This window comes from Labeo rohita, chromosome 8 (assembly GCF_022985175.1).
Source record: "Labeo rohita strain BAU-BD-2019 chromosome 8, IGBB_LRoh.1.0, whole genome shotgun sequence".
NCBI lineage: Eukaryota > Metazoa > Chordata > Actinopteri > Cypriniformes > Cyprinidae > Labeo > Labeo rohita.
The window spans coordinates 11,559,587-11,572,417 of record NC_066876.1 but is presented as its reverse complement, the minus strand read 5'-3'; the positions used below and the strand labels follow the sequence as shown (position 1 = coordinate 11,572,417).

Sequence of the window (12,831 nt, the reverse complement as noted above, 5' to 3'; positions counted from 1 at the left end):
ATGCTTTTATTTAAAATTGTTATAGGCCTATTAAAAATCTATTCATAAGGAGTAAACTTCTATAATGACAAATGTGAAAATGAGATCATAAAAAATACTGATCATCTGTCAGCTTCATTCTGATATCCTAAATTTTCTGATTTTATTTCTAACCCCCAAAGTCTTTCACTAATCACCAGTCAATATTTTCTGAGTTGTTCTGACTACATGCCAACATGTATTTTTGTTAAATAAATCTAAAATAAAACAAAACAGCAAATCTAAAGTTTATGCAATATGTATACTTTGCTTGCAGTAATCAGATCCATAAAGTACGATCCGTAAAGTACTGTAACCACAATAAACACTGAGAAATTCAGAAAATTGGTTGATTAATAGTTTTTTCATTGCTTACATTTTTATTGTTTAGTTCAGTTCTTCTTAAGTGTTTGGTTACGCCATTGCCTTAAACTAAGAAACGTATTTTCATTAACTCCAATAAAACCTTCCCATCCACCCCGGGTTTTCAACCATCTTGAATGTGTTCTGTGTCCCCGGGGTGATAAAGTTTTCAGAACACATCTTGTTGAGGAGTTCTCTTCTCTCGCCCACAGATTTTCACTTGATTAAACACAGCATCCCATTGCGCTGCGTGTGCAGGACATCCCAGCCTCAGGCCACTCCATGGTCCATTTATTCCTTATGAACCAGAACTGAGATAACCTGCATAAAACATGACATTTAGACCAAAATTCCACCTCTGCCTTACTCATTCCAAGCCTTATTTTTAAAAGCCATCTTCAAAAGATGTATGCAAACACAACATTAATCAAAAGGACAAAGTTCCGTGGTGATATTACTGAGATTTTATTGTTGTCTTCTAAAATTGTGCAGTAAATCATGGAAAGAGAGTAATTAACATTTTTAGTTTTTTTTTAGACAATAGCATAAAATTGTAGATTCTGATAATAATTCAGATTAAAATAAACCTATTTCTCAGACTTCTGTTTTCTTTTGTTTAAACGTGCATCTGATCATTTGGATATATATTATTTATTTTTTCAGCAAAGGGCCTTTATAGGCCTTTTTTTTTTTTTTTTTTTTTTTTTTAGGTAGGCCTTTGATAACAGGGGTTGATGCAAATTACAGGCCTATGATGTGGTAATATCTGTCTTTTGAATTTGCAGATATCTAAACAGATTGTTAATTTGTTCTAAATATTCATGAATGATGAATGAATGTTGTTAAAATAGGTGTATTGTAATAAAAAAAATAATAATTTGATATTATTCAGCATATTTTTCTCCTGCCTTTCTCACAGCTATTGCATTCAGCAATGCCGGTTTGTTAGAAAAAATGGTTGTAGTTTATGTGTGTGTGTGTTTTGAGGCACAGACTGAGAGCTTGTCTGCTGTAGTGCTCAGGGAATGTGCCCTGCAGTGTCCCTGTCTGCTTCAGAATGTCGCTTCACTATGTTGCCAACCTCCAACATCCGTCACTGTTTTCTCTTTCAGACACTGCTATTGGTAAAAGGTGCCCTTTTGTACTGATGTAGGCCTTGCTCATCCAATTAAAAATCTTAACCTTCACCTTGAAAAGATGAGTGGAAACATTAATCCAGACCCGTTATTAGCTGCTGTACAGTCGCCCTGTCACTTCCACCGAGAAATGGCTGTCTAGCTCCCCCTTGCGTCAATGATGCTACATTGCAGTAGATAGGCGAATGTTTCTGTGCTGGTACACATACGAGTTTTTAAAAAGTTAAATTATTTGAACGTAAATGGCGCGTTTTTAGAACGCCGTGTCACGTGAGACGCCAGCGCAACGGTCAAACTAACGTATCGTGTGTTTACATACACAATACTGTAAAAGCAGCGCGGCGTGATGCGGTGCGGTATGTAAAGTTTTCTTTTACATACATTTGAATGGATAGTGCACTTTGCTGAAAATGTATATTGCAACAGACAGCATCAGATGGTTTTTACTGGTTATAATAGGACTTGTATTGGTTTTAATGAAAACTGTAATGGAACCTGTGGGTTTATACTGGTAATTGGTCACCTTTTATTGGTGGCTACTACTAACTAAATCCTAATGGAATATGTCCCAAAACACATTTTTAAAATGGTTTAATGGTTAAAAGTTGGTGGTTTGTAGTGTTTGTAATGGTATTTGTAGTAGAAACCATTAGAATTTCTGTGATGGAGTTTCAACAGGGAAGTGGATTCAACATACTGTACATGTAAGTCTGTTAATATTAATATAAGAAAAATCATGTGAGCCTTTATGCAGATAGTGTTGCTTGCAATGCTATTCTAATTATTTTCTGCATTATTAAAGACTTATGACACTAACTGAATATTATTAGATCTGCAACCTCTGCAAAATGCCATCCAGAGAACAGATATGGACCGTAGGTGGATTACATCTGCCTTTCATCTGACGTTTCATTCATCTACTATTTATCTCTCTCTCCTCTGTGTTAGCAAAAGAGGTTAGTTATGTAAATCTCCAGAGCTGCAGTCTGATAATGGCTGCCGATTGCAGCACTACCCATCTATCTGCCACCCCCATATACAAAATCCTCCAAACATCCAGCATGTTGTGTTAATGTTTGTTAAAAAAAGCAGGTATGCTATTGAGAAGAAGCAAATTTTGTTGTTGCGAGATCTCTCTTTCATAAACACCCACGGTTAATTTTCATGAATACAAAAGACTATGGTGTGTTATGCTATTTTTTTTAACATATTTAAATTACAAGCATTGTCACAAATGACACAAATCCAGATATTAATTCTGATATGTTGTATTCAAATCATTTGAGGATCTGTTTGTTACTTTCTTTCTGACTTTGCTGAGACATAGTATAACAACTTTCCCCCAAATTTAGATATTTTTTGTACTTTTTAAGATTTCCCCTATTATCTGTATGACAAAAATGACAGAGTATTTTAAAAGCAAGCCTCTATCTGTCATGCATCAACTTCCACACTTCCCACAGACACTTGAATAGCGCACATTGTCCTCGGTTAACATTAGTTTGAATGCTATGTAAAGTTGCTACTACATATATCTTTCAGAATAAAAGCCACATTTGAGGTCGATGAATGATAGGTGAGCGTCCTATCCGATGTACTATATTACCACATAGACCAGCAGTTAACAATCTGTCCATCACAGACTGTGTGACTTTGCCACTTCCTGTGGATATATTTTTTTTCTGCAACTAAGTGACTAATAAAATTTTGGTTGATCGAAGCCTCTTCTCCTTGACTAATAGTTAGTCAAGTATTAGGGGGCAGCTGTAATACGCAGTCAGTGTTTTTGTTGATGTTTTCATTTTTGTAAACATTTACATTTATGCATTAAAATGTTATGATTGGCCCAGAGTAGACGTCTTACATCAACACATTTTAAACTCGTGCTTGCTTATACCAGTAATCTTGTTCTGCGTTCACACAAAACACATAACTGGTAATTTACTGTTAATTTTACAACTTCTCATACCAGAACGAATTTACTGGTATTTTTGAAAAGGTCCGGTTCACATAATCTCTTAACGCTAATTTACAAGTAAAGGCTATATTTGTAAAAGCAAATTTTAAAAGGCAAGCCATATCCAACTGGGAACACCAAATAAGATGAAGGATTTTCAGCACGGCACAAGGGTTAAATTAATTCTTTATTAAATCTACAGAATTACTCATCCATTGCAAAGTGAGTCCATGGCACACAATTTGGAAACATGGAAGTAGGAACGTTGTCATAAAATTGATCTGCAACTCCAAAAGTCTCACAATGATATAAAATGTCACTTCTCACGAAACGGTCTCAAAACTGTCTGTCGTCTTACAAAAGGAATGTACCAATATCGATGCGACAACCACGAAAGCTCTGCTTACAAGCAGTACGACAAAGCACAATAAGGTAGAACCTATAGCACATATTAACAGCCAGAACATTGTGTTTTCCAAAAAACAATAAGCGCCATGTCCCTCTTTAAGTTTCACAGAGATACAAAGCGATTGATAACGCATTTCGATTTGATTCGAAAATTCAGGGTAGGAAAGAGTTAAAGTGGAAAGCAGGCTGACTTGATGTGCTCATATTCTTCCCCCTTTGGAGCGATCCAACCCTGACTCAGGTGTGGCGGCAAAACAACTTGCCACTAGTGCGTTTAATGGAGGTCGTTTTACACAATAGCTGGTAGTGCTTCAGTTCACTTCGCATAACATCTCTGTCATATATCCACACTTTCTTCAAAACCCTTGTCATTGCAGCATATGTCGTTTTACGACTGTTTAGCTTAGCTTCTGTAAGCCTAACCTCAGTAAAAATTTACAGACCAAACAATGTACTGTGCTTCCTATACAGTCCTACCTGGCTGTAATAGCGACCAGGCTTGGCAAAAAGTGCATTTCCATGTGCGGTTGACTGGCTATGCTTTAGGTGAAATGATACTATGACATTCACTGGGTGTAAATGTGACCCTGCAGCTAAATTGTAGGAACAACATGAACGCAAGAGCTTCTTCTCAAGCACAGTTCACCAGCAGGTTTTTGCTATGGTTAGATTCGAAGAGTTCTGTAAACACTGATAATGTACAATAGTGACGGTACATTGAAGTCTCTACTGAAGCAGTGCCAATAGGGAAAGTGAGAGTAAAGGTACGTACACTAGAGGAAGAGACTGTTCTCCACACTCTATCTTTCCCTTTGCACTCATCTCATATTGTTAATACAATGGAAATCGTTGACCATTTTCTCTGTGCGGCTCTTTTTCAGCGCCCAGGGGTGAAGATGTAGTCCAGAGCCTGTCTCTCGGCGGCGGCCACATTTGGATGCCACAGGTCCACCATGAATACCACTCTCGGGCCATCTTCTGGAGAACCTAGGCAAACATATATGGAATTCATGAAGGAAGTGGTAAATACTAAAACATGAATCACTAAGTGTGCATTTGCACTAGGGATGTCACAATTCTCAATAAAATATCAAACCGTTCGGTACAACATCCACGGTTCAATATGCACTTGTGAATTGCAGTTTTTCGGTTTTGCATTTAAATAACTTCCTTGATTTATTTCTATTGGAATTTGCTGTATGTGTGCAATTTCACATGCTGAAATGGGGAAACTCTTCCCTGTTTATATTTAAAAAAGCAACACACGCAGAGCATCTTCCCTTCTAATGACATGCAATGATTAAGCCTTTCTATACCTGTTGTCCAACAAAAGAGTTATAAAAACTAAAGTATAAAAACCGTATAACTTGTTTTTAATTCACAACATCAGTCGAGTGTTTGAAATAACTTCCTTATGTGATCTGATGTGGATTCTTATCACAGAATGAGGCAGACAATAAATTCTATACTCATATTCTATGTATGTCGATTAGCAAGGGCTTATGAAAATACACAAGATGGCTTGAAGAACACAGATAAACCATATATTATTGCAGATGAGTGTTTATTGTCCTTACACTTCATCATTTAAACCGTTTAACGTTATATCTTGTTTTTATTCAGTTACAGCAATAGCAATATCTTTATCCATATTAGAGAAGCTGGAACGGAACCTTAACAGTGATACTTCTTTGACGCATATGTAGATTTTCTGCACAAAGGCGCCCCCTGGCATCCAGTATGAATGAAACCCATCCTATTTTTTGTAAAAATCCAAAAAAAGAATACCTCTCTCAAAAGAAAAATTAAGCAGACATATATTAAACCACGCTTTTTCCAGTGTATAGAGCTTTACGAGAGTATTTTGTTAATCTGTTGCAAAAAAAAAAAAAAACACACACTGAAGTGGCAAGATAACAGAACCAAACCGGAAACAGTGGTTAAAAACCGAGGTACGTATTGAACCGTGGACTAACTGTATTGCTGCATCCCTAATATGCACAAATTTGTATGTAAAATCTGTATGCGAATATAGCATATAGCATCCACTAGAGCATTTCGCAGCATGCCTTCAGAGTTCTTCTGCAACCCTCCACCTCCCCAACTCCACCTGTATAGATCTGCTACGGGTTATTATACAGACTGCATGTGCAGCAGCAGTGTGTCTTAAATTCTTACAGCACCGTATCTGGGTATGTACTGGCAGTAGCAAGTTGCAGTACTTGCTTTGCAGCAGCAATAATCTACAACAGCAATAACCAATAGCAGCAGCAATTCTGCAGTGCAGAAGATCTATTCTCCCAAGACAAAATACAAAGACAATGTCATATCCATTACCATGCTAAAATCTTCAGAGAGTTGTCATGATAAAAATACTGTTATTGATCAAACAGAGAGGTTTATCTGTATAACAACACATATATATTTGTTACAGCTAGCTAGTTAAAGGTCTTTATGGAAAGTGTTTATTGTATTTGAACTGGTTTTTGAGGATAGCACATTTGTCTTTGCTCGAGGATCTTGCCTCTCAGGTGAGAGCATATTTTTGTGAGAGCATCATTGTGACCCTGGACCACAAAACCAATCATAAGGGTCAATTTCTTAAGTTTGAGATTTCATCACCTGAATACATAAGCTTTCAATTGATGGTTTGTTAGGACAGGACAATATTTGGCTGAGATACAACTATTTTTGCTATATTTACAGTGGGAAATTTACAAAATATCTTCATGGAACATGATCTTTACTTAATATCCTAATGATTTTTGGCATAAAAGAAAAATCTGTAATTTTGACCCATACAGTGTATTGTTGGCTATTGCTACAAACATACCCGTGCTACTTAAAACTGGTTTTGTGGTCCAGGGTCACACATGTTTGCTGGGAGTCACAAAAGACTGTAAAGGAAAGGTTGTGTTTAGATAGTGTTTTGGGCTGACTAATGGTAGCTGTTTATGAATGCAAAAATGCATCTCATGTAATCACCTCTTAATTACTCAGGGCCTCCTTACAACTGATTAATTGTAGATTTGGTGGAGCTCCTATTCTCCAGCGTCATTAGTTTACTCTTTCTGTTTAACAGTTCTGTGTAATAATTCAAAGGCAAATGCTATAATACTTTTTTTAAAATACTGTCAAATACACATTGCATTCTGCTGTCACTGGATACTCATAAACAAGCAACTATAAATCCTTCATTTCAAACTATGCTGTGCTATATCTAGTTTGCTATGCCATATCATGAAATATTCACTCTGTACTATATGTAAAATTAGCTCTGACATTTGAGAAAATATGATTCCCACTGTGCACAAATTTACCAGATTACTGAGTAATCATAAAGTTTCTATCTAAAGTATAAATCTGTTATTTTTTAGTAAATATTATTTAAAATAAATATAAACACTGCAAATATTTAAATCTTAATATCTATAAATTAAATAGTGAGATGTCATATATACTGGCTTTATATCCAGCCACACTGAAAAAAATATATTTTCCATTAGAAATCGATCAATAACTACTGCACAGTTAGTTTTTTTCTTAATCCTGAATAGAAGCCTCATGCACTACTTTTTATTATACTTATTATACACATTATTTCTGTTTCTCACCATCATGGAAAGCAGTGTGAAGAAAAGAGTCATCGAACAGCAGGCAGCTTCCCTCAGACCAGCACTGCGGCTCTCCACCAACTACCAACTCACAACCAGAGGGCACCTTCAATCCTGCACACACACACACACACAGAAAATGGCTTACACACCTTAACATCCACACAGACATCCACATTTATATTGCTGCACTCATTTAACGCTTACATTACCAGTCAGACGTTTGGACTGCATTCGACAATTTATGTTTCTCATAATCATAAAATCCTTTGCTTCAAGGGTTAATGTTTGAAATCAGTATTGTAGAGAAATATAAGCTATGTATAAATTGTTCATTTTAGCATTCAAGTGTTTAGATTAGTTCTTCAATACTGTTTACAACACATCCCAGGATGCACCTCATAAAGTGGCTTGAGTGGGTTACAAATTTGAACAAGCTCAAACATACAGTGATTGGTTTTAAATACATTACTGTTCAAAGTTTGGGTTTGTAAAGATTTTGAAATGGTAAATCTCTTACGCTCACAATTCGACTGATAGTGTACACTAGGGCTGTCAAATGATTAATTGCGATGAATTGCATACAAAATAAAAGTTTGAGTTTGCCTAATAAATGTGTATGTACTGTGTGTAGTTATTATGTACATATAAATACACACAAATTAATGTATATATTTAAGAAAAATATGTTGTGTACATAAATAATTTATTTATATATAACATAAATTATCTAAAAACTATAATAAATACATATACTTCAATATTTTTTTTAAATATACATATGAATGCGTTTTTATATATATATATAATAATTACACACAGTACACACACATATATTAGGCAAACTCAAAACTTTTATTTTGTATGTGATTGATCGTAATAAATCATTTGACAGCCCTAGTGTACACGTATTTACATCTTTTGACTTCTTACCAAGGTGGCAGCGCAGGCGTACATTGGTTGGCCCGTAGTGCTCAGTGATGGTGGCTCCGGGACTGATGACCGAGAAGCAAGCGTTTCCAAACACATTATTCGCAATAAAGGTACGGAGCTGTCCAAGCACTCTCCACGCACGTGGACATCGCCTGGCATTCAGCACCATTGGAGTACCCTGGTTCACCAGATAGAAGGTCCACCACTGGCCACGAGGTGTGCTGTTGGCCTTCCAGCCCAGTGGAAGCGAAGACCCGGTCCGACTGGTTGGCAGCCGATAAACGCTCTCAAATTCTGCTAGAAGTGCTGGGAAACTTCTTTCTAGGAGCTCCACGTCATGCTTCTGTGCCTCGCGTGAGAAGAAAGGAGCAGAGGGAAGGTCTGGCAAGAAGAAGACCTCAGGTTTTTGGATGGACGGGCGGTTGCAGAGGAGATATCGGCCTTGCTCACGTACGCCCTTGTGCACACGGCCCATGCCGGCCCAGGTGTAGCGTTTGGCATACTCCTGCAGGCTATGGTAGAGCCGCTGGTTCAGGCCTTCGCCAGGTTTGGCGCAACGGAAGCACTCAGGCGACTGGCAGTAGGCGAAGCCGTTGAGTTCTTCCTCGCCGACTCCACTTCCTCCTACCCCGCCGACTTTACGGAGTTTCGACAAGCCTCCGCGGGCCGAGAGGTCAGAGGCGAGAACTCCACCAGGAACGGCTCCGCCACGTGGCTCGGGGCTGAAACCGCCACGGAGCGAAGGTGCGGTGTGTTCGCATCCAACACGGTAGCAGTACCAAATAAACAGAAGGGCGAGACAAAGAGCAGTGCCTAGAGCACTGGACTCACACTCTCGCACCGACTGCATGCCACCTGCCACCCATTCCCTCATCCGCTCTAAAGACCACTCCATCCCTGCATACGAACATACATACACACTCTATTTCAAACGCACACGCTCAGACGTGCATGTGTAGATATGATTTAGATATTCTTATTTGTTGGCTTGTGCATCGGAAGGCTTGAAGTGACAGCCTTTGCCTGTCATCAAGGGTTTTTTTTGATCACGTGCCAGCTGCTTCGGTTAATGCAAGCAAGCTTTTTTCTTCCGTTTCAATGCATTTGGAGTTGACAGTGTGCTGCTGTGAGATAATTCAGCTGCTCCTCGCCTCCTGATCCAGACCAACAGGGACACAGTGCACCCGAGGGCACCTGGGAGAGAGAAAAAAGCAGATATAAAGAAATTTTGTGATAAAGCGCAGCGGAATATCACTACGCCGACATTGCCATCGAGCCAAACTGCATCACACCTGCCTTGATGGCCCAGCTTGACCACATGATCATTTCTATATACCACCCACACACATTTGGCTTCTTCTACCCCTCCCCACACTCACGCACAGACCGATGAGCAGCTTGATAGAGACCGCAGCACACACGGGTATGGCATTTGAAATTCAATCTTTGCAACACCTCCGCATTGCACTTTTTAAAATCATGAGTCATGAGAGAATTTCCAAGCCATACTGCAATAAAAGCATGCAGACAGTCAACACAAACCTGCAGCAGGGACAAAATTTACCTTATCACCTAATTGCCTGAGGTAACGACAACAGGGAATTGTTGCATTACTGTGGCATTAGGATCCTTCAGATGGAATGCAACCTGACAGGCTAGTAGAGATAAAAGACAAAAACAAATCTAAGGTTCAATCTCACGGCGGCTGTCATCACAGATTGAGAGAGAGTAACAGCAGGGGAATGCGTATAATAATACAACACAAAGAAAAACAAACCCCAGCCATCTAGTCCAACATTTAAATTATAAGATTAAGCATGCAAAGACTGTAACCACTCAACGCGCAAATGACGCCCATTCAGTTGCATATTTACCGAGAGCTTCGCGGCACTTCTTGTCTGTCAGATTTGCAGCGACTGTTGTTCCGCCCGGCGCTGCCAGTTACCCTGCCTCTACACTTCCCTCTCAGACACCTCCCTGTCGCTGTGTTTCATTGCAGTTTCTAGTCCTGCCCGTATGTCCGTAAAGCGCTGTCAGGCGACGTCCATAATGCCGAAGACAACTGAGCAGAAAACAATATGACAGGCGTCCGACGTCTCATCACTGAAATCTGGGCGTTTATATAACGAAGACGCATAACTGACTGACTGGCTACTGAAACCATAACAAATGCTTCATTATAATATTAATATCGATACTGCTTCTAGTAACCACATTAACACGAATAATAATAATAGTAATAACAATAATAAGTATTATTATTGTAATAATAATGGTATATTAGCTATTAAAATAGAGCCTCCTCATACAGCCCACTGATGCGTGCAGGTTGTAAACCGCATAAGGAGGGTGTCACGGACAGTAGTGGGGGGGATTTCGAATCATCCCAGTGAATCGAATCTTTATCCGATCACAAAAAGATTCACTTAATAACAAATTCAGTAAGCCTTTCTGCATGTTATCTACAAAAATTACATGATTACATATTATTTACACAATAGCAATAATTTATTCATAATTTACTGATTCTCACATACAAACATCGGTCATGTCAGGTGGCTACACAGCATTTGACCACTGATATACAAAAATAATTCAGGTTTAATACATGTTTTTACACTGCATTAATTTTTATTTGAATTATCACTCAGTCGGTTATTTTACCAAAGGCGTTTGTATTTTAAACACATAAAAATATACAAATTCACCAACTTTGTGGATTTTGGGATAAATATTTTGATAATCAAGCATCACATTTGCATGTTTATGGTTCTTTTATGGTCACGCAACATGCATTTTTCAGTGTTTTATTTGGATTCATTTTTTATTTTAATTTAACATTGTTATGATTTAATTCATTATTAGCTTTTCATTAAACTCATAAACCCCCTGCAGTTTCTTCACAAACCCAGTCTGGGAAACCTTGACGTAATGTAATGTCTAATGCAATTTTTGTTGTTGATAACAACAATGGAATTTTTTTTTTTTTTTTTTACTCTCAGTATTTTATATCAATATGGTACAAGATTATCCTATTTAAATGAATGTGAAAAATGAGATAGGTCAAAAGCAATCTAAAAGTCATCTAAAGGTAGTCTGATTATTTTAGGCCTACCTATAATGTGTAGTGTAATGGATTACGTTACTAACTACAATTTTTGTCATGTAATTTGGAATCAGTAACGGATTACAATTTGTAAATAATCTACCCAACTCTGGTTATCGTTAACCAGCTGGCGACAAGTTTTGTGCAATGAGCAAGTCATTGAATCTTACACGCAAACGATTTCTTAAACATTGAGTTGTTCATGACCAAAAAAAAACCCCCTTCTTTTATCGTAATTTGAGTATCTACAAATCTAAGAAAGTGCTTAAGCATTCTAAACGGTTTCCCCAAAAAAGAGAAAAGCAATTACTGACTTTTCATTCACTTTAACCTTATTGAAGATAACAAAAAAACTAAATAAATTATGAATTAAAAAATGTAATCAGTCATTTTCACACGTTCAGAATTCTTTTACTCTCTATTCTTGTTGGGAATTCAGGTTTTGTCTCATACTCAAAACACTGATCAAATAAAATTAGCAAAAGATTCAGTCTTCAAATCTCAAAGGCAGGAAAGCAGTCGTGTGCTTTAAATAGTCGATCAAAGCTGAAAAGTGCTTAGATTTCAACAATTTGTTCATTTAGAAGATTAATACAAAACATATAATCGTTCAAGAACAATCAACCATATCTGCACAATATAAAAAGTAAAACCATAAGTGCAACAAGAACTAATCACAGAGAAATATGACAAAGAACAGAACAAAGTAAATCCCAATTCTGCCACGTGTTTAAGATATGTGACAGCTTTGCTCAAGTCTGCATGCTGTTTTATAACAAAATATTTAGTGGTTGTTTACAAGTGACACCCCAGCGGCCTACAATTCCCATGGTGCATTGTACACCAAATAGACAACTTCCTCTGACGTCACGCTCATGAGCGCTCAGCTAGAATCGCCACAAAAGGAATCGCAACAATGTAACGCTTTGGTTTGCGGAAGATTTAATTATGACTTTGCGTTAATACCAACGTTAGACTTACAAATGTATTCGTCGATTAGTTTTTGCTTGTATTTGTATGAAATTCAACTCAGTAGACTACAGGTATGCGGACGTGGTATGTGCTTCACGTTGTATGAGCCAGTAAGCTAGGAAACCAGCCTGTTCAAAATGTAGATAAGCAGGCGTATTAATTAAAACCTGACACTTTTCCTGAATACCACAGTGACAGTGCACAATACAAATGAATGACAGCTGCAAATTTGATACTTGCCTTCAAGTGACGCGCCAGATGAACATGCTTCCTGTTTTGCTGTGGGGTTTGTGTTCGTGAATCTTAACAGATAATATGAAGGAC

The 12,831-nt window shown here is 37.7% G+C and overlaps 1 protein-coding gene across 2 annotated transcripts; it reads right to left on the bottom strand.

Moving 5' to 3' along the window:
- Positions 1 to 3,642: 3,642 nt before the first annotated feature.
- asphd2 (aspartate beta-hydroxylase domain containing 2) lies at positions 3,643 to 10,778 on the bottom strand. Of its 2 annotated transcripts, XM_051117984.1 has the most exons (5): positions 10,304 to 10,778; positions 9,994 to 10,084; positions 8,430 to 9,623; positions 7,497 to 7,610; positions 3,643 to 4,869 (listed from the first exon to the last, which is right to left on the bottom strand). In XM_051117984.1, exons 3-5 carry the CDS (start codon positions 9,322 to 9,324, stop codon positions 4,760 to 4,762), a joined length of 1,119 nt encoding a protein of 372 aa, XP_050973941.1. In that variant the 5' UTR covers positions 9,325 to 9,623; positions 9,994 to 10,084; positions 10,304 to 10,778; the 3' UTR covers positions 3,643 to 4,759. The 2 variants fall into 2 exon arrangements, with proteins under 2 accessions (XP_050973941.1, XP_050973942.1); XM_051117985.1 differs by lacking the exon at positions 9,994 to 10,084.
- Positions 10,779 to 12,831: the final 2,053 nt, after the last annotated feature.